The sequence below is a fragment of the Anastrepha obliqua genome, chromosome 1 (genome assembly GCF_027943255.1).
Source record: "Anastrepha obliqua isolate idAnaObli1 chromosome 1, idAnaObli1_1.0, whole genome shotgun sequence".
Lineage (NCBI taxonomy): Eukaryota > Metazoa > Arthropoda > Insecta > Diptera > Tephritidae > Anastrepha > Anastrepha obliqua.
Window position 1 is genome coordinate 31343493 of NC_072892.1, and position 26718 is coordinate 31370210.

General features: G+C 38.2%; 1 protein-coding gene across 1 annotated transcript in view; it reads left to right on the plus strand.

Annotated features, from left to right (window-relative positions):
- The first annotated feature begins 11702 nt into the window (after positions 1-11702).
- LOC129250017 (thyrotropin receptor) overlaps positions 11703-26718 on the plus strand; it is a 76606-nt gene continuing 61590 nt past the window's right edge. Inside the window, exon 1 of the mRNA XM_054889668.1 lies at positions 11703-12173. Within this exon, the coding sequence (XP_054745643.1) occupies positions 11703-12173 (471 nt within the window). The remainder of the gene's footprint in view (positions 12174-26718) is intronic.

The following is a 26718-nucleotide window of genomic DNA, read 5'->3' on the forward strand; positions in this document are numbered from 1 at the left end:
GGAATGAGTTCTGTTCATTAAATTGCCGATTTCTCTAAAAGTTATTCCCTCTTCATGCACTTCAACAATCAGCTTGCGTTCCTTTTTAGTAGCCCGATTTCCTGAGGAAGCCATCGGCCAAGAATTATGTTTCTCACTACAAAACTTTTAGCAAATTTAGAACTACAAGTATATACCTATGAAATGAGACTTTTATCAATTTCAAACGTTTATTAACCAAAAATGGTTACAAATTTAATCTTCAAAATAATAGGGAATTTGTGGATGCCGCGCCACAAAAATTGGCCTTCCTTGGCCGCAAACCAATCATCGAGCCATTTTTTGGCTTCTTCGTGAGAATTGAAGCGCTGCTCGGAAAGTGCGTGGTCCATCCAAGCAAACAAATGATAATCGGAAGGCGCCTAGTCTGGTGAGTAAGCCGCATGCACCAGCGGTTCCCAATCGTACGTCTCCACCAATTCTCGGGTCGCTCTTGTTCGATGGGGCTGTGGTATATCGCTTATATATAAAATTTTATGGGCAGTTGACCGCGTGCTTGAAATTTACCAAGAATATTATATTTCGTTTTGACATGGATTCTCCAATTTATTTATTTTTATTTCCCAGTACAAAATTTTTCAAAATAAATCCAATTTTTTACATGTGATTAAATTGAGGAGATCGAGAAATAAATTAAAAATATAATTTTTTTTTTTCAAATAAAATTAATTGACCGCTTCGAAAATCTATTTTAAAGTTCAACGCTGAGCACACGTTTGAGCCACTGTATAGTATATGTATATGTATATGTAAAGTTGTATAGTTTTCGTTTTTTTTTTGGTATTTTAGCACTTTTGGAAAAACTATGCTGCCCGTGGGGCTCAAATATTAGTATAGTATGTAATAGTAATGCTTTTATTTAACTTGATCGGATTTACTAAGTGCGATATAGAATGGCACGAAAACTACAGTTGACGTCAGAAGTTAATAAAAATAAGGTGAATAAAACCTTGAACTCAATTATTGACTCCAACTGAGGTTGCCACTTGCGTGTGTATGTAATTTGTATTTCTCTGATTAATTAATTACAAATAAATTATAAACTAAAGTGTAAAAACTCAATATGGCGACCCTTTCACAAAAATATACTCTAATTGGTTTAATTTTGAATTATTTGCGCGCCTATTTAATAATCTTTGGGCTGTGAGAAAGAAGCTAAAAATTTTGGCATCGATTGAAAATTTTCATTTAAGTTTCCACATTTGTATGCACATATGTACATACATAGCCACATACTGCAATATCCCTCTAGTACGGTTGGTGGCTATTGAGCCCAAGTAAGTACTTACCACACGAGCTATTGGTAATGCGCGAGGTAAACGATCGACCACGGAAATATGATTAGAAAAAAATCTTAAATCGCCAAATATGCTCAATACGGCTAGACACAGTGGCGGCGAATGTTTTGCTATTCTTTTTGTGCATCTTCAATAGTTAATTTAGTTGTGCAATTTGCTGCTGGTATTAGACAATTTGAGGAAATCCGTAAACGACGTCTACTGAGGTTGGAAAAAATTATTGCAGCAATAAGCGTGCGAAGTTCGATATTACATTTTATAATAAGCAATAAGAGGCCAAAGCGTCTATAAACATACGCTTTTTTATGTAATATGCATATATAATTACAGGGTCCGGCATTCGAAGTGTAACCAATTAAAAAGGCCATAAATTTAGTTTGGAAAATTAAAAAAAATGTGTGAAAATAATACAAAATAAGGAATCAATTTACTTTTGTTCGATATGACCGCCTTTTGCCTTGACTATGGCCTTGAGACGGTCCAGAAACGAATCGCAAGCTGCCCGAATGTGACTTGCAGGTGTTTTGGCCCACTCGCGGACAATGGCTTTTCTCAGCGCCTCGAGACTGGTGAATCTTTTAGTATGGACCAAAAGAAATTCCCCAAAGAGAATAATCCAAAATGGAACAAAGAGAATGATCCATCGAATTCGCGTCTGGTGAATTTGAGAGCCATTGTGTGGACGTTATGAAGTTCGGAACGTTGTCTTTTAGCCATGCTTGGTTCACTCGAGCTTTATGAGACGGTGCCGAGTCCTATTGAAACGTCCATGTCTGCCAATGGCTTCAAAGCAAACTTCAGAATACTTTCTCGATAATATTTCGCATTTGCCTTCACGCCCGGCTCGATGAAAACGATTGGAGAGCGCCCATCTGCGATTACAGCAGCGCAAACCATTACCTGTGGTGGGTGCTGCCTCCTGGTGGCCAATGGAAGTCTCAAATTCTCGTATGAATGGTCGGTCAAATAAACCCTACCGTTTTGGAAGTTTACGAATTGCTCAATTTGAAAAAATTTCTCGTAAGAAAACACAATGTTCGGAAATGATTCGGTTTCGGCTTCGGCCAAGCTAAGCAACTCCTTCGCTCTTTAGATCTTGTAAGGTTTTACTTTAAGATCATTTTTCAGTATGAGGCGGATGCTACGGTCAGATATTTTCAGTTCTTTCGCCATTTGATTGGCACTTCGTCCGAGATTGTGCTCAAGAGGCTTCTTCACTTTTTGAGCCATTTCACGTGACATTGCAGTCTTTCAATGACCACCTCCATAACGTTTCGCGATGCTACCAGCATCATTGTAACTAGTAGTGTTGCGAGAAACAAAAACTTTATTTACTTTAAGGTGCTCGAGATCACGAACAATCGCTGGTTGTGATTTTTCAGCCAAATATAATGCAATCATTTTATTACAAGCCTCTTTTCTTGGCCGGCGTCCATTTAATTTAATTTTTACTTTGATGTTTCTTTTTAAATTCGTAATAATATTTATCGATAGCACAGAAAACACAGGGTTGTACCGAACAAATTGTCTAATAATCGAAGACTGTTTTATAATCTTGAATTTCGAGGGAGAAATTTTGTATGGGTAATCCCGTTTTTAAGTACAGATTGGTTTCAAAGTGCGGACTAATCGAATTTTGGTTGTGTAATGTGGGGTGAGACAGTGTCCCATCAGCACTCTAACCAGTATTTTGCAGTCTTTCCTATACAGCGATAAAATAAAGTTGGCAGTTTTGATATTCCAAGCCCTTAGCACAATTTTGGAAGTTCGAAGTACGAGGTGGTGTTCTCATATCGACTGCGTTGCCAGAGCTAACTCCTCACTTAGATAACTCCTTTTACCAATAACAGCCTCTTTGCATCCGATTCATGATGTATTAAGAAGAAATCTTTGTACAGTCCACTTTTACTCCATTTTAGTGGGGTGTTTGAGTTCAGGTTTTGTTTCAAATTTCATGTTTTTGAATCTCTTCACCTATAACAGACCACAGGTTTCCATAAATATTCAAATCTGTCGATCGCCCTGGAGTTTAAACAAAATGAGGACACTTCCAATGAGTTAATTCTGTACAATCGCCGCCTTATGCCTCGAGTCGTTATACTAATAACTAATTTTTCTTTATATATGTATTATTGGCGCTTTCCTGCACCCTTTATTGACATAAGGTGCTTAGCCGAGCTCTTCCTTGTCTTGATGTTTTTCCACAAATGGAGAAACCTACAGTTTTAAGCCGCCTCTGAACGACATATGGTTTTTCATGAGAAGCTTTTCCATGGCAGAAAAACACTCGGAGGTTTGCCACTGTCTGCATCATTTGGTGTTTTATGCCCTTGGTTTAGAACCTGGCCACTTTCGAATGGCAGTCACGCGCCAATCCATTCGGTTACGGCGGCCTTTAAAATACCCAAATATTTTTGTGCATATCCATATTACTTTCAATAAAAGTGAAAGCTCCTGTGAATGTGAAAGGTTCCTTCAGGTGATATGCATCCCTATCCACTAAGTGTCCTTCTCGGTGCTTGGCTGTGCTGCGCAGATTTTGTGCTTGCAACTCTGCATATGGTTTTCTCCAAACAAAACTTTTACCGCCTAATCTGAAAAGGTTAAACTTGCTTTCGTCAGCAAAAATTATGACGCTCCTGAAGTTATAATCCTTACTTATGTATATGGCCTCTTGCAAACTTCAAACTGGCACACAGTGCGGCCGATTCCCAAAAAGCTGGCCAAAAGTCGAAAAAAAAGTTTCTAGATAGAGTTTTTTTGTCTTTGGGTTGGCTACAGTAATGCCTTGAGTAGTGAAAACCGTTCATAGCAACGTCCTGTACCCTAAGTATCCTCTGTATTTTCAGTCGCAACGTGGCCTTCGTTTGCGCATCGTATTACTGTCGATGAATAGTGAAAGTTGTACACATTTGAAAGATTTTGTAATGGAGTAAATTGAACAAAACCAAATGGAATCATCTTCGGAAGGTTAGTAAAATACAAGAAATCTTTAGTACATATCAATACCTCGACACAAAATTTTTAGCTGCAGCAATACGTAGATACATTTTTTGCAATTTTTTATAAAATTTGAGTTTTCAAACTGTATAGTAATACAACGCCGTCATATGCTGCTTTGAAACCTATTAAAGGATACTCAAAAAAGTAATGGTTACTGAATAAAACAAGGTTCAGCTGCTACCACTTGCTACCTTGCGACCCCGAAAACATATAAATTTACATGCATCTTGATTATGTTCTAGAATATACGCTATTTCACGTGAGGGGGTGGCCAATAGGGGTGGAAGGGGGTGGATTTTCATTCATTTCATTTTGAATCAATTACTTAATTTTTTGAGTTTTGGGCAGCTTTTCGGGAATCGGCCGCACTGTGTGGCAGCACGGTTTTTGGCACCAACAAACGGCTTGTTGCGGGTTGAGGGCTGTGCGTCCATGGAAATCAGCTGCTCTTAAATTGTTGGGGGGATTACGAGTATGTTTGCAAAATTTTAACTTATTATTGCCGTAAGTGATTGCTGCATCGTTTTGGATTTGAGCCAAAGCTTACAAAGATTACGCTTAGTTCGACTGATGGCGCTGTCAAGTTTAGTGAGAAATTAAGAATTATTAAATATCATAAAAATTTGTAAATAAAAAGATAAGAATAAGGCAAGATGTATAGCAAAAGGCACTTACAATATTTATAACAAATCCAAATACAGAAAACTCGATGGGAACTTGCACGCATTGCAGCAGAATGCCAATTGCTTCCAGCGAAAAGAGCTGGTGAAAAAAGTTTGAAGTAAAAAGTGTAAGTGAAAAAAGTTTAAGTATATAATTATAATTACATATGTTGTTTCAAAGCAAATGGCAATGGCGCACTACCTTCAGAGTTCTTACTGGTAAATAACCTACAGCTCAAAAAACAGAAAAGTTGTTTAAAATATTTATCACCTCTTATTTTCTTACGAAGATCTTCCCTCACATATATTTCGATAGCATGTATTTTTCCCTAGAAGATTGTTGAATAAAAACCCTTTGGAATGGATTTTTTAAATTTAAGCCAATTAATTCCGACCCCTGTTTTACCACCTTCTAATTCCGACCCATCAGTAAACGCCATCTGGGAGCCAGGTTTTAAGTTCATAGAATTCTGTTTCTCCAGGCTGTACCTTTTTTAAAAAGAATATGACAGTGCCTGAAGAGCATGATTGAGTGATTTTTCATTTTGCTCCTCAGTAAGCATTGGTCAACCTTCGAGTGTATTTCTGCCGTGAAAAAGTTCCTCATAAAAAATCATTTGCTGTTCGGAGTAGGCTTAAACCTACATATAGGTGCCTCCATTTGTGGAAATATCAAGACGCACGCCACAAATAAGAAGAGGAGCTGGACCAAACGCAAAGCAAAGGGTGTAAGCCCAATTATATACTTTATACTAAAAAATTATATTGACTGAATCAAATTATTTTCACTCAAAAAATAAAAGCAAAATTTTTACTACTTTTGACTACTCTTAAATGAACACCGAGGAAAGTATGAAAAAAGCTTGTAATGCACTCTTTATCTGTAAGAGGACACTTGGCAAAAAATGGGGTCCTGAAACCGTATATCACCCACTGGGCGCACAGTATGACCATCAGACCCATTTTGTCTTATGGTGCTTTCGTGTGGTGGGAGCCGGTGCATACACAATCCTACCTAAAGAATCTCGTGAAAGTCCAACGATTTGTTTGTGTAGGAATAACAGGTGCGCTCCGATCGACGCATCAGGCGGCATCGGAAGTGATTCTACATATTCCACATCAATGGTATTTATGTTAAAGGGATAGCGGCCAAATCTGCTTCCAGGATTAAAGCAGTAGGCATGCCAAAAGAAAACACGCACGGTCACGCATCAGTTCTACTATCTGTGAAATACTTGCAAGACGGTTTCCAAGATAGATCTGAACAAAGACTATACAAGAAAAATACGAATACCCGACAGAAAGGATTGGAAGACCAGAGTCATAACAGATGATAGTGGTCACCAGATTTATACTGACGCCTCAAAGATGGACAATGTCACTGGATCGGGAGTGTACTCGAACACTTATACCTACTTAAATTACTATTTAGACTCCCTAACTGGTGTAGCGTCTTCCAAGTTGAGATCTACGCTATAGACAAAGCAGCAAAAACGATAAGTCTAATGAAATTACCTCCAGCAAGCCTTACCATTTTTGTGTACAGCCAAGCAGCGATCAAGACACTGACCTCAACGCGCATCACTTCAAGATGTGTTAAAGAAGACAGGAGATCGCTCCCGCTCATCCAACAACACAACACATCACTTCGTTGGGCCCTTGGCCACTCTGGAGTGGAGAAAAATAAAAGAGCGGATGAGTGTGCAAGGAAAGCAAGAATGATAGAAACAAGATTGCGCCCATCAGAGCGTACGTGACGTCACGTTTGCTGAGTTGTGTAGTATTGCCAACCATTTGCTCTTCGCAATAAATTTAGTGCTTTTTAATACCGAAAATGCGAAAATTTTGAAGTTTCGTGTTTGTTTCTTTTTGCGTTTAATTTAAAGCTACCGAAACTGTAAGTTATAAAAAACCGTATTATTAAAGAAAGAATGTTATAAAAGGTCACTCTGAGAAGATTTTAATGCTAATGAAAATTTTTTTACTCTTATAAAATTTGATAATTTGAAAGTGCAAATTTAATTTTTGGCTCCATTTAAGGTTATGCAAAAATATTAAATGCCCCTCTCTCAACTCTTCTTAAGATTGAATTAAAACCATAGAGGTGTAATCGTTTCCTCCGGTCATCAATCCTTAGTGAGACATAGGACATTAAGAGTTATATTCATTGTAAAAATAAACAAGAAACTACTAAAGAAACCATACTGACATTTTTACAAAAAGAGTACCTTATCTAGTTACATAACTTCAAATATAGTAAAAAAGTCGTTCCCTTAACAAAAGAGTATCGCTAAACAAAAAAACCTCATAAATTAAATTGTACATAAGCATGACACATTTATTTAAAAAACGCACATTTTAAAGACAATTTGTCACGCATACAAAGTTCTTTAAGTGATTCAATAAAAATTTGTTGGGTTATTTTCTTTGAATGGGCATTTTAATGCGTTTTTATATCCAAAGCTAGGCAACACTGCAGTAGCGAGAGAGAGATTTGATTGCCGAAAGCAGAAGAACACCAACAACACCTGTACTCGCGGGCAATGCCACCAGATGTTAAAAAAAAGTAAAGCTAAATAAAACTGAGTGAATTATTTAAATAATTATTAAAAAATGTATATTTTACAAAATTAGAAACATGACATTTTAATTAGAACAGCTAGAAAAATGTTATGAAGAAAGAACTAAAACTCCGAGACAAAAAATAATAAAAATAACAAAAAAAAAAATGATAAATCAAGTTACGAAAATGGTAATCTGGCCATACTGGAGCTAAAATCACGTAACTAGTTGTCAAATTCGCTGAGCGCAAAGTAACGGGAACACGATAGGTGCCACCTCATTATTCTTTCCATCATGCAAGGAAAGGCTGTGAGCTTGATTTTCGGCAAGTGGTAGAGGACAAAGGCATTCCTCTAAAATAACTGTATACTGCGATTGACTTGAGCGTAACCGCGGAAACCAATAGAAAGTAGTCTCTTACTACTAACTGGAGCGTCTCCAAAGTGCTCACAATGGTCTCACCCTAGCATAACTCACAATGACTTGCGCAGGAGCTGTGGAGATGAAGAATAAATTGAGTCGGTACAACACCTCCTCACTTGTCTTTCACTTGAAAGGAGCCGTGCCAAATATCTTGGCGATTATTTCTTTAAAGACCTGGAAAATTTGTAAAATGTCTCACTGGGAGGACTAGTGACCTGTTTAAAAAGATCTAAGTGGTTTAAGCAACTTACTTAGGGAATAGAAATCACGTGCAGGTGTCACAATAGACCTTCTGGCGACCGAGTGTCTTGTCTTAAACAAGCAACCTGACTAACCTAACCAGCCCTAATTTCTTTTATTGACGGAAAATATATTGGTGTAAAAAAGCAATTATTTATTGACTCTTTAGAAGAAAAGCATAACATTTATGGCCTCTGCTGAGAACGATTTGTAGACTCTTATGGGCTATGGAAATTAATCCTTCTTAATGTTCATATTACGGAGATAGGATTCCTGAAATCATGCTTCCGTTTTACGAAGCATACAATGGCAATATTTGCCAATGTACTCGAGAATTTTCTATGAACTTTTAGCTAATCTTGTTATTCGTATGATTGGAATATTTTCCCTAGAAACAAGAAAACAAAGGCTGTGTTTACATACATACATACACAGAATGTTCCTGAAATTTTTCTCGTTTTTTTGTGGTTTCAGCGGTCGTATGCTAATTGGTGTAAATATTGTTAATTTTAGACATGTGATGGCGGTAAATAGAAAAAAGCTGTTACTGATTAAGGCGCAATGCCGCCTGCACCGTTATACGTCTGTGTGAGAGGTATGCATGCAGATGTGCCTCATGGCTAATTCACAAATTAATATTTAAACATTTAATATTAATATCTAAATTTAGAATATGATCTTTTCGAATAAATGTTATGAGCATAAAAAAAAACATAAATAAGTGCGAGCAATTAGAGAAAAATAAACTTGAATAGAATGGAAATTTTTGTATATTTAGTGTTTGTGCGTAACTACATTGCATGGATTTCGGTCTATTTTCTCACTAAAAGAAATGTGTTTCAAAACACGCGCTCTAATAGTATACATATTTACACTCAATTTGATAGCTATTGATATGATTCACAAAATACAATACTTAAAATATTTCGGGTAAGGTCAAGAAGATTTTTTCTCACAAACTTCCATCTAAAGATTCTTAGAGGTAGAGTCAAGGATGATAGATTACTAGGTTTCGCCAACCGAAGTAAAATTGGAAGAGCAAATTCGGCTGCCTCATCACCGGAGATTCGCAGCAGAATTTCGCCCGCTTATTTCATGCGGCTCCACACACTCGTCCAATCAGGAGTTGTTCAGATGGCCACGAAGTAACATGAATAATGGCGGTGTTGATTTTTTCATATATCACCAACGCAATCTCAGGTTTTTCGTAAACAAACCACTGTCATAACCCCGGCTACGTCAACAAATCAGTTGAATCCTTCAAAATTGCAAAAAGTCAGTTAACGGTCTTATGTTGGCCACACCTCTGCATTCTGTATATCGTGGGTAGAGTGACTGAAAATGGTGTTGAAGCAAAAATTTGTGACTCTTTGTCACGCTCAGCTCTACAGCGGAGTTAGCCTTTCCGGTACTTCCATACATTAGTGAGTGGCGAATAAATGAAGCAACTGGCATAAATAAACATATCTTGGCAGCACTGCAAAAGAGCTGCGAAAAACTACATATCGCACCCTAAATACAAAAGGGTCACAACTCAAAATTTTCCACACTCGAGCTTGACTTGTTTACAGTAGCACAGAAAACAAACTATGTGACATATCACGCTGAAATTTGCCATGTAAGCTTATAACAGTCCTACCAAAAAACAAAAAATTTATTTTTGCCATATGTCATCCGCGGACCGCTTTATTGATAACGTCTCGTTCATATTTGAGCAGAAGGGACATTTTGAGTTGTGACTCTTTTGTATTTAGGGTGCGATATGTTCGGAAGCATTTATTGAGTTAGACCGCATTTACACAAGGCAGCTCTCTTTTAGAGTTTCCCGTCATGCTGTATAGAATTGTTATCAGACCTATTCTCCTTTACGGGATTATAGTCTGGTGGACGACTTTCAATGAGACTACGATTAAAAACAGCTTTGCGAGGGTTCAACGTATGGCGCTGCTGGGTGTTGGATACTCGGTCTTAACACTCGGTCTGGGTCCAAACAACATTTGTTGACTATAGTTTAAGTGAATTATACTTTCATAGGCTATTTAGAATTTCAGCTAGTGGGAGTGGGGTGACAATATACTTGGTCACAAAAATTGCCTACTGTTCTTTACTGAAGGGTCAAAGCTGGACGATTAAAATGGCTTTGGTGTTTACTGTAAGAAGCCAAAAGTAAGAGTTTCGACTCGTCTTCCAAATCACTGTAGCGTATTTTAGGCTGATATTCTAGCCATTAATGAGGTCGCTGTCTGGTTAGGCAAAAATGTGACTGCCTTTGGAAGTTTAAATTTACTCCGATCGCCAAGCGGCGACTAAATCTCTTGATGAGGTTGTCCCTAATTCCTTCAAGGCTTGCAAATGCCGGGCGTCTCTTAGCGAGTTGGCAGAATATTTCCGCATCCATTTGATATGTGTGCCAGGGCATAGTGACGTACCAGGAAATTGTAAGGCAGACAAATTAGCGAGAGAGGGCACTAGCACTCGCCATCCTGCGTGGTGCAAGTAGCATTGTCACTTCAGCCAACAGTCTGACACGCAATGATACAAAAAAAATTTGGCCAAAATGGGACAAAACTAACACTTTATAAGGGCCCTATCATGCCCGTCCCCTCGCAGGACGCAGAAGCCATTTATCCAATGATGTATCCCTTTCAGTATTTGAGAGATAGATTCGGGGGACGATTTTTGAACCTTTGCAACTTGGCGACGGCGAGTATCGCGGGCGATGAAACAATGAGCTGTATGAGCTTTACGACGAAATAGACATAGCGCAGCGAATAAAGTACAGCGATTTCGTTGGCTGCGCCAAGTCGTCTGAATGAATACAAAGGCTCCGGCGCTGAAAGTATTTCATGCGGCACCAGGTATTTTATGATGGTAGCAGAGACATAGGAAGTCAGCTGCGTTGGAAATATGAGATGGAGAAGAAGTTGACTTCACTTGGTGTGTCCAACTGGTGCCAGTTAGCACGAGAAAGAAATTACTGGCGCGCTTTCTTAAGCTCGGCCAAAGTCGCTTAGCGGTTATCGTGCCAATTAGGAAAAAGAAGAAGAGTACAACTATCTATAATGTTATAAATATTGACTTAAAACTTTCATATAATTATAAAATTTTAGAAAGAAACTAACTTACCTTACTTCAATAATAATTATTGCTTATGTTTTGCGGTTTTCAGATCTGCGTGCCTCTTTCTTTGGCAAACAATGAACGAAACCATCTCCAACTGTAGTGCTGTTCTGCTCCATGAGTTCTGCTGAATAATTTCTTACCAAGATGTAACTCCCTTGGAAGCGATGTAATAAACCATAAAAGCATAAAGACAAAATCAATAGAAAGAGGCGTAAGTGTCAACGCTATAATTTACAAAAGGGATTATCTTTTACACCAACAAAAGTGAATTAGAAATTATAGCACAAGCACAGACAGCGCCAACAAGCACTCACGTAAATAAAATGATTTTAAAGAAAGTTACATCAGCACAATGAGACGCACCTGCAAGCACAGCCCCGGTGTGCAAATGTCGAATGTTAGTTGGCGTCGCCGACGACGATTCTTTAAGTTCTTTTTGCAATTGCGCATCTATCCATTATTCCGATTATTTCCGGTATTGTGGCTGCTTTTGTGTTACTGCTGTTGTTGCTGTCACGCTGAACACAGGCGGCACGTCGTGGAGCACAGCGTTAAGCTGAGTAATTGCTACGACATTCGATACGGCTTTGATGGGGCGCTAACCGGCACTGCACCAAAGCTTTTATTACCTGCAGCCAATAGCTCTAATAGTGGTAACAGTAGCGCTACTACCAATGCAAACATGAGCACTACAGTTAGTGATCTGTGGACACAACACCAGTTGCAGCTACAAAATCGTTCCGATATGGACGCGCAAGGCTTCAGACCAGCGCCGGCTATGCACACAGGCTGGCAATGTTGCTGTTGGAATGCAACAAATCAAGTGAGTAAAATAGAACTGCTACTCAAGATAGATATACACAAACAAATAAAAAAAATCATACACTAACATACGAATCAACAACCCTACTCCAAATCCTTTATCTCCCACCGAGTGACCTTCTAAATAGGTCACTTGGCATATCTGCTTTCTTTTCCATATATAAAAGCCTATTTGGATAATTTTATTGTATTTGATGAGAAACACAAATTATATGTTTTGTTTTTGGAGCTTACACCGGTTTGATGTTTGACCGAGCTCCTGTTCCTATTTGTGATGTGCGTCTTTATGTTGTTCCACAAATGGATGGACCTATAGTACAGGATGGGCCATATAGCGTTTGCTTTTTGAATCACCTATTTTTTTGAGAATGGTAACACAAATGACATGTCAAATGTGTTCATAATTTACTTAAAATTTACGAAATGGGACGCTATACGCTTGAACAAAATTGAGTCTTCTTCTTCTTTTCTGATGAAGTTAATTTTCACATCGGTGGCTTTGTCAATAAGCAAAATTGTCGGATCTGGGGCTCAGAAAATCCACACGTTACTGTAGAGAAGCAAATGCATCCACAACGAGTCCCTGTTTGGTGCGGTTTTTGGTCTGGCGGCATCATCGGGCCATTTTTTTCGAAACATGCTCAACGAGTTTTTGTTTCCAAAAATTGAAGAGGATGACATGGACGACATTTGGTTTCAACAGGACGGTGCAACTTGTCACACTGCCAAAGTTACACTCGAACTTTTGGCTACCGTTTTTGAAAACCGAATAATCAGCCGAAATTCCGATACCAATTAGCCCCCTCGGAGCTGTGATTTAAGCCCTTTGCACTATTTTTTGTGGGGAGCCGTTAAGGACAAATGCTATGCGAACCATTCAGAGACGACTGATGCTTCAAAACACGAAATCGAAGTTGCCATTCATGAAATTGGAGCCCAAACAATCGAAAATGTGCTTAAAAATTGGTTTGATCGAATGGCCTACTGTAAAGCCAGTCGTAGCAGTCATTTGAACGATATTATTTCTCATTCATAAATGACAATATTCAATCTTCAAAATAAAAAAAAAAGTTTGAAAAAATATTGAATAGTTTTTTTTATAGCCGATTCAAAAAGCAAATTGTACATGGCCCACCCTGTATGAAGTCTTCTCTGATTGGCAAATGGTTTTTTATGAGAAGCTTTTTCATGGCAGAAATGCACGCGACGGTTCGCCATTGCCTGTCGTGCGGCGTCCACTGCTTATATAGACGAAAAAATTAAAGAAACAAATACGAACGCAAAATTAAAAAATGGATAAAAAGTCGGTGAATTTTTCAAATGGGCACATCTATGAAACTATTTTAGTAAAAAGCTATTAACGCTGACCTCGCGCATTTTACACGGCTCTATCCTACAAAGAGCTAATTACTCCCTACTTTGCATTACCTTTCTATTAGTTCGAAACTAGTGGAACTAGTCCTTATGGAAGGACGTCCATTGTGTACCCTATCGGCCATTGATTGCGGATCGCATTACTTCATCTAACGCAAGAATGAACAACACAGGTGAGAAGATGGAGCCTTGGCGAACACCAGTAGAAACTTGAAATGGATCTGAAAGGTTTCCCATCTATAATTAGTGTGCATTGATTTAAGAATATGAATTATTTTTTTTGGCTAACCACTTTTTCTTAACAGTCGCCAAATAAACTCTCGCTTCAGGCTGTCAAAGGTCTTTTGAAGTCCATGAAAGCAGCGCATGCAGACGATCTAAACTCATTGCACTGCTCCAACCTGCATTCATGCAAAATGCTTAGGAAACGTGGGAGCGAGGGAGATATTAAAATTTATTCCGATAGTCAAGCCGCGCTCAAAGCTCTGACGACGCTTTGCTGCAGATCCAAACTCGTCAACTTCTGTAAGGAGGAGATCAAATCTCATGCCTGTGCAGTTAACATTTCTCAGATCTGGGTTCCAGGACATAAGAATATAGAGGGAAATGAAATTGCTGATGAGTTTGCCAGAAAGGTATCGACTGACTTGGTCTCAGAGACCTCCTACCCGGTCATCGGCATCCACCCGACTGTTGTTAATGGGGAATTGCACAACTTATTTCTCAAGAAAGCGCAGTACAGATGTAGCTCCATTTCTTCGTGTGCTATTTCGAAAACCCTTTGACCACATTACAATAAACTGAGGACTCAGAAAGTCCTTGCGACTCGGCCATGGACGATCGGCACACACGCGGAAAAGCTAGATTTATCATTTAATCCCCATCGCAGAAGCTGGGGGGACCTTTCAGTCTCATCAGTCTTCTGCATTATCTCAACAGCTCTGGTTCGCTATAGGTATCTCAAAACGGCGCATTAGTGCTACCTGGCGAGTGCCAGGGTGGTACTTTAACAATTTCACCTACCTACCTTCTTCTTTTTTCCCAATTGGCGCAGTATCCGCTTACGCGATTTTGGCTGAGTGCGACGAAGCGCGACAGTCGTTTCTTCCTTGTGCTAACCGCCGCCAGTTGGACCCATCATGGGAGGCCAAGTCCTTTTCCATCTTACTCTTCCTCTGCTGTCACCGCATCAACTACTTTCGGAGCTGGAGCGTTTGTATCCATTCGGGCGGTCGGACTTAGTCAACGAAGCAGTTGGATCTTTATTCGCTGAGATACGTCTACATATGTCATCATAAAGCTCATACAGCTCATCGTTCCATCGTCTGCGATAGTCGCCGTTGCCAACGTGCAAAGTCCAAAAACTTTCCACAGAATCTATTTCTCTCAAACACTCCAAGGGACGCCTCATCGGATGTTGTCATCGTCCAAGCTTCTGTGCCATACGATAAGACGGGTCTGATGAGAGCCTTATAAAGCGTACATATCTACTAGTCAAAAATTATTCTCACGGTGTTAATATGATGGATACATGACCATGAAGCTCTAAAGCAAAATTGATTTTCACGCGGGTTGGCTTCAATAGCAGCAGATATTCCTTTGAGAATAATATTTGGAAGGATTTTGCTTGGGATCGGATGAAGCAACCCTTTTTTGTCATCTTTACAAGTATGCCCTCACTCAAACTGTCTGGTAAAAATTCATTTTCCCACATTCGGTGAAAAACGGGCAACCACATGGTAGCAGACATCTTTGGGACATTTTTAAGAAACTCCAATACCGGATATTATCTGCACCGGGTATTATCTGTATTATTCTTTAAGTCCTCTAGTTAGTGGAGACGTGTCTACCCGTCGAGATAGTTGGGTATATGTATGAAGAAAACGCATTTCATCAGCGTTGCCCGAGTCTGTCGGATTACTCAATATTTCTTTAAAAAGAGCGATATGTCTGATCTTTTTCATTTGACAGCAGTACTCCTTGCTCATACAGTCTCCTCGCGTCACTTAGAGCTGCAGCATTTTCTGGTCTTTGGGCGAGCTCATCTACCCAGACTCTTTTGTCTCTTCATATAGTAGATTTTTACCGCTTCTGTTCAAACGGCTGTATTCCGCTCTTAGTTCATATTGCGGCGCCTTGCGATAGCTGCATTTTTCAATTTGCTTTGTTTGACTATGTCCCAAGAGTCTTGTGACATCGACATTTTCCTCTCCTTGTTGACAAACCCGAGAACCTTATTTCCCGCCTTTTCATAGATTTTGGTCAAATTTGGTCAAAATATTTTTATTTATTGAGTAAAAAAAATGGATGATTAATTTTGCGCCACCTGTAATCCAACTCCATTTAAATACGCAGTCATGTAACCAAAAGAGAAAGTAAAATTAATACTAATGACAATTCTTAAATTCACTTCGAAGGTTCTTTCTCTTGATTTTTAGCTCTATTGGCAAATCCCTTTATTTATATCTATTCCTTTATTTTTTATACGATGACTGAATTACCTCAATGCTTCTTTCAATTAGTTTGCTAGATTCGTTTTCAAATTAAATTACCCCCTTTAATCATTAAGGCTCTCACTGTGTTTGGTGTTGCTTGGCATATGTCCTGTGTCAACGGGAACTCATTTGATTGTTGTTAATTAGTCTTCAGTGAGCCACATGTCCTTCTTAAAATAGTGCCCTTTGAAACTATGAACATTTCTTTCTTCGCCGCTTCAATAATCAATATCTCTTTTGTCAGTTTCACTGTAAGTTTTTTACAGAAAATATATATTTTTTACATAACTATTGCGAGAGCTTCTGCTTGTTTATCATCGTTCGCGATTCAGTACCAAATAAGCGCGTAGGAGTATAAAGGGTGTGCTGAACTGCTTGTGGGATGTGGATTTTGTTTTTCGAGAAGAAACAATTGAGATGCCAAGTCTGGATGAGAATTTTCATAACTATAATTACGTATGAGCAGAGTGATAAAAATCGCAAAGGCAAGCAGACAATACACTTGAACTACTTTGGTCTGTTAAATTTTGGGTATAAACTATGTTTAGACAAAAACAATTAAAATAAAGAAAAAGATTAACTCTCAATTAATAAAGAGCCAAGGTAGGTAAATAAAATCGGAAGTTATCAGCGCTTCTTTTTTCTTCCACCAATAGTATGAGGTAAAGAGTTGTAAATAAAGGCTTCACTCCTCTACTTCTTTTAATAGATACAAATACAAAATAATCATTAGGACACTCCGGACCACTCCTTCAGTAGTGCTTAACGCCGTACTGAATATGGTACCTGTGGACATCGCAGGCAAAACTGCCGCTTCACGCGCTGCAATCAGATTTAGGTATTTGGGCCACAAGTTAGACTTAAGTTAAGGAGACTCAAGTATTCTTAAAAACTTTGAGTTCATCCCCATGGTGCTTGATCAATGTACACTCTCGCTGGCCCCGTGCGATACTTTTTCTATACATATTCCCTCAAGGGAAGAGTGGGCGTTGTGCAACATTTGGAGACAGAGGAGCACTGTAATATTTTCCAAGCTGTGGTAGCCGCAATTAAAGAAGCAATGGATTAGTTGCTTACCTCTGCAATTTCGGTAAGGCAGGTAAAAATCTACTCCGACATCCATACCGCATTTAGGGCTTAGGCCTCGTTGTTTGTGCATTCGAAATCAGTTGGGGAATGCCTGATATCTCTCTCGACTGCATCCGCACACTTCGATATTACGTTCATTTGGGTTCATGGTCACAGCGACATAGCAGAAAACTACTGGGTGAATGAGCTGTCCAGACATGGGACCCTTGAGACAGTTTCATCGCAAAATGAGAGGATTAGGGTTCCCTTGAGAAACTATGGTCTGCCCCTGGAAAGATGAGCCCCGCGTAAACTCAGTGAGCGCTAGGTTAGTGTACAGACGTGCAAAGTCGCGAAATCCTTCTGGCCACGGATAGCTCGAGGCCACTCGAGCGAGTTTCTAAGGCTAACAAAACCGTAGTTTTCAAATTTTGTAAGTGTCCTTATCGGGCATTACCCGTTAGGTTTCCAGGAGGATATTTGAGATTGATTTAAGTTATTTCTTTAGAAGCTGCTTGGAGGACGAGGTGGGATCGTTTCAGAACTTTTTTCTCAGCTGCCCTGCGCTACTAGGGCTAAGATTCAGATATCTGGGCTCTCACTTTCTTGCTACACCTGCGGTTTAAACATTAGGCACCTGGTGTATTTCAACAGCAGATTGAAGTGATTAACGTAATTAGTCATCGTTTGGTCATCATCCTTCTTCTTCACCCTCTTTTTGGTTTTTGTTTTGTTTTTTCTCCCTCTGTTTATCCTCTGCTTCGCATCACAAGTGACGAATTTGATTCTTAAAAGTTCCTCATTAAAACAATCTGCCGTTTGGAGACTGTAGGCCCCTCCATTTGTAGAACAACATCAAGACGCGCGCCACAAATAGGAGGAGGAGCTCGGCCAAACGCTTAACAGAAGTGTACGCGCCAATTATTTATTTATTTTTAACCTAAGTTAGGTCCATATATTTTGTATTAAGAAACATTCACGAGACAGATAAATGCATCTCATAGCTTAAGAAAAATCAAGAGGAAAAACACATTTGATTACACTGTGTCACATAAAAAAAAATTATTTACTCTTTCCATGATTTAGTCAAGTCGAAAAAAACTGCATACTCCGAGTTTTGAGTTGAGCCTAAAAGGTTGGATTTACAAATCAAATACTAATTTTTCATGGGTTGAAGAAATTATGAAACTAGCTCTAAATTTATTTATTCGGTTAAAATATTTTAGGTTTTTTTTTAAATGTTGCTACAAAATAAGAAATTTAGTTTTTTACATTGGCGTAAAAAGCCTTAATATAACTTTGTGTACATCTTTTTACATTTTCTCATTTTGAATAGCGAATAGCATTTTAAACGACTTTGTAGTATACCAGTGTATATTCAGTTTTATATGAGAATAAATTACTTTGAATTCTATTTTCAACGAGCTATAAATTGTGAAATTTCGCGAAACTGTTTGACCCTTTCATTTCAACATAAAAAAACTTTTCCCTTTTGCACTAGAAAAAATGTGCAGTAAATTAAAAATGTTTACTTAAAAGTTTTCTCCAGAGGATGCTCCGTTCTTCTTTGGAAATTGTAATCTGAAGTTTTTCGAAACTTTTGCGTGTTGCACACGCCGTTTGGTAGTGGGCAACGATAGGAAGTTGGGTCGAGAAGAAATGTGATCGGTTTGGAATGAGTTTGCGAGAATGTATGCATGCCGTTGTCGAAATTTACAGTTTGCTATTAAAAACGGCAATACAAAATTTAAAGTAGCAAATAAAAGCCATGGAAAATTTAAGAAGTGTGCGGAAGTCCCTGAGGCAAAGTGAACCTGCTGCCCCATTTGAACACCAACTTTGTTCTGTGAGGACAACAAATGAGTCTGTGCATCAGTGGAAGTGTAATACATTTGAAACTGTTTAAGGTTGCTTCCAAAACTGTAGTTAGAAAAAGAGAAATAAGGCTGGCTAAATGCTGCCCTCTTCCCTACTTAAGGATCTTGTAAGGCTTAACTTTGAGATAATTTTTCAGTATAAGGCGGATGCTACGGTCAGATACTTTCAGTTATTTCGGCATTTGATTGGCACTTCGTCACTTTTCGAACCATTTCACGTGGCGTTGCCGTCTTTTGATGACCACCTCCATGACGTTTCGCGATGCTACCAGTATCACTGTATCGAGTAATTGCGCGATAAACAAAAACTTGATTTACTTTAAGATGCTCGAGCTCACGAACAATCGCTGGTTGTGATGCTCCAGTCAAATATAATGCAATCACCCTATTACGTTTGAAATTCATTACTGATTCTCCTGTTTCGCGTTTACTCTTGGCAAAATGCTTTCGCGTGCTTGTAAACAATATCTACTCTGGACTGTCATTTAGCCAACTAACAGACAGCTGATGGCCGCGCATCGGCTGCGCGAGTGGTCTGAAGTTGGTTACAGTTCGAGTGCCGGACCCAGGGTATTAGAAAATACCGATTTATTACTATTAATTTTTTGTCTACCTAATTAGGCCATAATACATAGGGACTCACACGCCTAAGCGGATACATGCAACGTCGACTGTCAAACCATTCAATCATAATGGAAAAAATTAAAAAAAAAAAAAATAATAATTAACATCAAATTAATCGAAATATTTTGTACTTTATTCTTCTAAACAAAAAAGTAACCATAAATAAATTCAAAAAGGAAAAATTAAAAAAAAAGCTGCAAACACACAAATTTCGTTCCACACAACTACCAAACACTAAGTCACAAAAAGTACGATTTTGCAAGTAACGTGACTGTTGTAAGTAAGCGATTGTTGTGAAGTTTCGTTTGACTATTCTGTATTAATAATCAATAGTTATCGACCAATCTCACATTGATATGGGCGCACATACGAGTAATCATATCTCATTAATAATGGCGCCTTCGCCTACTCATATTTCAATTGAAATTCGAAAGTTCGAATTATTCAGTAGCGAGAAGATAAAAAAACAGTAAAAGAAATTTCAGATATTGTTAAACGGAGTACTTCCGCGGTCCATATACTCGTATTATCAAAAAGGTGGAGCAGGAGAATAGGGTACATAATATTACAAGGTGAAGTCCAAAACAAACAAGACTGACGTCATAAAAATGTTTCCGATGAGTTAGTGCGTTGGAAGTTACAGTCTGTGTCAGAAGAAAAGAACCGGTTTTTTTCTTGTAACTTCAAGATATATTTCGTTCTGTTTTTGCTGCATAATAGTTCCACTCAAGGGCTACGACGCCAGTGCGAACGTAGGTTAGTGTCGTCCGAAACTTTCCCGTAAACGCAACCAAACAAAAATGAGTGGGAAGTACACGAATCGTTTCGAGGCGGTATTTTTATGCACGCATTCGAAAGGACCGAAATTATCTTACGCCGCGACTGCAACAGTGATTACAAAATCAAAAAAGTTTGTTGTGATGTGGAATTAGCAGTAAAAGGTGTACAAAAAGCTGGATAAAGTGATCGTCAACTTTTTAAGTGGGACCCTTCTTTGGGACTACGCCAAGCACGTTCAGTTCTTGCTAAAAAGAGAATAGATATGAGTATCAACACCACCGAACGTCGCCTGAAGGAGGCGAACATATCCTACCGTCCGTCATCATCAAAACCACTGCTTTCCCAGTCCCCTGACGCCAACCCCATTGAAAATGTGTGGGGAACTATGAAAATGCATCTTGCTGAAAAGTCAGTCCATGATTTAAAGCAACTCGTGCGACAAGTTCGCAAAATCTGGTTCACTTTGTCGATGAGCTACGCAGAAAAGCTGGTTCAAAGCATGAAGAAGATGCCAGGCTATACTCGACAACGATGATAACTACACGGCTTACTGAGTAATTTCGACTCGTAGGTTTGTACATACTTTCATGTAAAAATTTTTTTTAAGTATATATCTTTTATACTTCATGAATAATCGCGGTTCCTTTTTCCTGACACAGACTGCACATCCCTAGCTGACTTCCAGTGAATGCTTGGTGGCATTCCGTTCAGTAGAAGCGAAGTTATTGCGTCTAAAGTTCTCAGAAGGTTGTGTCTTCGGTACAAAAATGAGTATCGAACAAAGAGCTAATATCAAATTTTGTTTTAAAATCGGTAGAACATTTGAATTGATGAATAAAGTTTATGGCGATGCTTGTCTATCTCGTGCCAGAGTCCATAAGTGGTTTACATGTTGCAGAGACTGCCCAAAATCAGTAATCACCGAAAACTCCATCGAAATTGTTCGTAAATTTATCAAAAATGAACCGAAATCGTAGTTGAAGTTCATGGAATCGAGGTTGAATATCTCCAAAACATCGATTTATCGCATTTTTACAGATCATTTGGGCTTACGCAAGGTCAGTGCACGTTTCATTCCGCACAAGTTAACTGAGGACGAAAAATTTCTCAGAATTCAACATGCGAAGGACCTCAATAAAGAGGCGAGAAAAGATGGGAACTTCCTTGACAACATTGTAACTGGTGATGAAACGTGGTGTTTCCAACATGAACCTAAAACTAAGCGCCAAAGTGCCGAATGGAAGGCCCTAGACTAGCCACCATCCAAAATATTGCGTTTGGGGAAGTCAAAAACCAAGTCGATGCTCATTTGTTTTTACGATTCCAAGGGAATTATCCACAATGACACAAATAACGTGAAAATGGAAGGGAAGTAAGTGCATCCGATTTGGGTTTAAAAATCTCTTTTACTAAATAAAGAAAGGGGTTTTGAGTGATGAATCTCTTCATTTTGACCTTTAAGCGTTCCAGTGCTTATTTGTTTGTATACTGCAGTTTTCTAGTGCACAGCTGTCATATAGGAATTACGTACGATGCCATTTGCAAAAAAAAATATAACATTTTCCGATAGAGTGATTAATTTTGCGCCACATTGTACATGGTTCGCTGCACGTATTTGAATATATCTCGAAAACTACGTAACTTTCAGGGACTTTTCAGCATTTCTGAGCTATTAAAGAAACGGATAAGAAAAACAACTGAGAGATTTATAAAAATGAAAAAAAATTCCAAAAACGGCAAAAAAGAGAAGAGTTTAATTTTTTTTAACTTTGAATTTTTTAATTAATTTGAGAGAAAAATTAAATTTGTTTGAAAATTTTTTTAATTTTTAATTTAATTTGAGAAAAAAATAAAAATTTTTTTTTAATTTTTTTGAAAAATTTAATTTTTTTTCAGAAACTTATAAATTTGTTTTTAATTTTTAAATTAATTTGAGAAAAAATTTTAAGTTTTTTGAAATTTGTTTGTTTTTAGTTTATTATTTTGTTTTTTTTAGGCTATGAACCACGAGAAATTTTTTTTTTGATTTTTTGAAAAATTAAATTTTTTTTAAACTTTACTTTTTTTTAATTTTTGATTTTTAAATTAATTTGACAACAAATTTTAGGTTGTTTGAAATTTGTATGTTTCTAGTTTATTTTTTTTATTTTGAGGCTCTATATTCCACCTATGGACCACGAGAACTTTTTTTTAATTTTTTTGAAAAATTTAAGTTTTTTTTAAACTTATATTATAATCTTTTTTTTTAACTTTACTTTTTTTTAATTTTTAATTTTTAAATTAATTTGAGAACAAATTTTAGGTTTTTTGAAATTTGTTTGTTTCTAGTTTATTTTATTTATTTTGAGGCTCTATATTCCACCTATGGACCACGAGAAAATATATACATACACATATCCATACATTTTATACTAAAAAATTAATAAAAATATATAAAGTGTTGAAAACAAAAAATATTTCTTTTTAAAAACCTCTATACCAAAATTTTAAACTTTAAATATATCTCAAAAAATTTTTAAATTTCCTTCTTGCTGTGCTCATCCTTACTTGACGTGGAATCGTTCTATTTGGCGTTTCTAACGGGTGATCAACCATGAGGTGCTTTTTTCAATAGTTAAAAAAAAAACAAAAATGTAAATTATGTTCAAAACTTTTATTTATCATTTGAAAGGACATTCTTTGACATTTACTTTTTGAATATGACTTCATTCAAATGTTGGCCGCAACTACGCTTAAGGTGGTCCATTCTGAAGGTCCAATTTTCAATCCCTCGTTCGAGCATTTCGACTGGTATGTCGTGAATAACACGCGTAATGTTGGCTTCCAGAGCTTCAATCGTAGCTGATTTATCAGCATAGACCTTGGATTTCACGAATCCCCAAAGAAAAAAGTCCAAAGGTGTGATATCGCAAGATCTTGGTGGCCAACTCACAGGTCCTAAACGTGAAATCAGCTGCTCTCCGAAATGACTTCTCAATAAAGTCATTGTTTCACGAGCTGTATGGCAAGTGGCTCCGTCTTGTTGAAACCAAATGTCGTAGAGATCATTAGATTCAATTGCAGGTAGCAAGAAGTCCGATATCATGGTACGGTAGCGAGCACCATTCACAGTTACGTTGCGGCCATCATCATTTTTGAAAAAATATGGACCGATGATTCCACCCATAAACCACACCAGACCGTTGTTTTCTCGGGGTGTAAAGGTAGCTCTTGAACCTGTTCTGGTTGCTCTTCATCCCAAATACGGCAATTTTGCTTGTTGACGTAACCATTGAGCCAGAAATGCGCCTCTTCGCTGAACAAAATTTTGCTCGAAAACAGCGGATCTTCTTCAATCTTTTCAAGAGCCCAATCAGCAAAACGGTGACGTGCAGGAAGGTCATTTGGCTTTAGTTCTTGTACGAGCTGTATTTTGTATGCTTTTAAATGAAGATCCTTCCGTAAAATTGACCAAGTTGTTCCATACGACAGTCCAAGTTGCTGAGAACGGTGCCGAATCGATTCATCGCGGTTTTCACGTACACTCTCTGCTACTGCCGCTATATTCTCAATGCTTCTTGCTGGACGTGGTCTATTCGGTCGAGAATTATCCACCAATGAATATTCGGATTCAAATTTGTTGATGGTATGTCGAATAGTGTTTAAGGCAGGCCGATTATGTTGACCATAATGCGGTCTAAGCGCACGAAAAACATTTGTCACAGAACGCTGATTTTCATAATACAGTTGAACAATTTGTAGACGTTGTTGCGGTGTGAGTCTTTCCATGATGAAATGCCAAACGCTGTTCAACAAATCCACGATGACAGTTTGCCACAACTTGCGCGCGATCTGTAAAAAAAACGCAAATGAAAAAAACTCCTCTTAATTGATCACCCGTTACATTGGTATGTGTGTCACCATACATAAAAAGTAAACAGAATTCTATAAAATTTGCCTGTCACGGGCATTACACTTGTACTTACGTACACACATGCGGTTATTCCAAAAAAAAGGGAAAAAATAGAAAAAAACTATTCTTTACAATTGATGTTTCACAAATTCGGGAGCAATCCACAAACTCCAGGCTGTCAGGCAAATCTCAAATGTCGTAACATATTACATACAGAACTTCTTTTTTTTGTGTGTGTGTATGTATGTATATTTACATCCTTTCATAAATAGTTCAGCGCAAGATGTGTCGGCTGTCAACAGCAGAAACCGATGGCGGAAAGGAAACTACTTACTGCTGACAGTTATGTGGTGGCGCCAATTTCCGTATATGTATTTGTGCAGCAATCAAAGTTGCGGACAAGAGCCATTGCCCACACATTGGCAGTGCGAAAAGTGGAAGGAGAACGGAAAAATTATTTTTTATCACTTTTATATGTTGCGGTTGCGGAAAATGGAAGTCGTAATTTTATTACCGAGAGCAAAAGCCGTGAGGACAGGATGTTCAAGTATATTTACAATTGATATAAGTAACTTTCAAAGCAGGTTTGATTAAATTACTGGGTGTTGCATCGTAAAGCGTGAACTAAAACTTTTCGCACTCTACACAATCAGCAAGTGGAAGCAAAGATACTTAGATAGGTAAATATGCGTATTAAATTTTTAGTTTTGAATATTAACTACATACAATAAAAGAGGTACGAGTGCAAGCTTCCAGGTACGAGTGCTACTTCAGAATTTTCTTAGACGAGTTCTGCTTTGTAACTAAAGCAGTTCGGTTGGCACGCAAATTAACAATTATTAACTCTCATTTCAATATGTTAATTGATAATCACGCATGCCTTACAGATGTAGTGACACTGTCACGCTGACAAATTGGGTCCGTGTAGCATATTTTGCACCACTACCCGACTATTTCGTAGAACACGACTTAACTGCCTTGGAGCTGCGTACTTTACGACACGCAAGCCGGCGCGGTACGAGTATTATTTCAAGTCTACTTTTACGTCTAATGTCTTGGCAATACTAGAGAAATCAAGCTAATTAATTAACTAACAGACGGTGTTAGTTGAAAGATATGCAAGCACTCGGTGCCACTTTATCGACAAGAAGAGTGGTCAAATATTATATGTAGGAGTGCAATGCTGCCACAAAAGTAGCGAAACCTTGGAGATCCAACTCAGAGCATGCGAAAACTTTTATTCGACACGACGAACTCGATTCTTCTATACGGATGCAAAATATGGGCAGATTCGCTAAGCGTGAAATTCCGGCGAAGAACTTTACAATCTGTGCAACCCACTTGGGCTTTCAGAGTGGCTTCCTCATACCAGGGTTGGGCATTTTGGACTACCACTAAATTGAGCTATAACTAACTTTTATTGGCAGTTAAATTAAGGGTTTCAATATCGCTTAATCTTCAGTTTTTCAGTGTTTTAACTCTCCGCGTATTGCATTAATTATTTAGTGCATCATACCCAACCCAGCTTCCTACAGAACAGTATCAGAAGCAGTGCTTTTAGTTATCAGCGGAACCATCCCCATAGATCTTCTATTACAAGAGCGCAAACGGAGATGGGAGGTAAAAATCTCAAGAATTCCAGGACCATTCTTCCCCGACATTAGACTTCAAACGCTCACACTTTGGCAAAGAAGATGGAACTCTAAATAGTACTTTAGATGGAGAGCGGGACTAATACGCTATATAAAAAAATGGGTAGAAAGAAAGCACGGTGCGGTTACCTTACACAGTTTCTGTCCAGACACGGGTCCTTTCGCAAGTGTTTTTGGCGAATAGGAAAGGTGAACTTATCAAATTGCATTTATGGAGATATAATTATGATGATGCAGGTACATCTTCTTCAAATGCGAGTAGAACAAAGAGAGAACAACTCTGAATAAATGATGGTAGGCGAAGAAAAATGGAATGCCGTCGCAAATTTCGTTAAGAATATTATCCGGAATAAGAAGCGTGAAATGGAAACTTATTTTGAAGAGCATTGAGCATAGAATTCTCTCCAGGCGACCCTGGATGCAGGGTGAGTGAGTAAGTGTCCTTCTTAGGACGCCGTCTAGGACCTATACCTCTAAGCCATGCGGAAGCAGGTTAGGGTAGAGGGAAAAATCCAAGAGAAGAGGAGGCATGTTTTTAGTGGAGTCTCCACACAAATAATAACAGCGGTTGCTATAGGATGCGAAGGCATTTTTAACCAAACCTTACCCATAAAAAGAAATATATTTTAATTAATTATGTGCTATTTGCTAGACCAGCCTTCACAATTCTTAGCGTGAAAATCTAATTGCCAAGTTTCAAAGAACATTTTTCGCATGTTGTGAGCGAGGATTTTCTTTAATAGTTGGCGCCGATCTTGACATACTACAACACTTACCGTCCTCG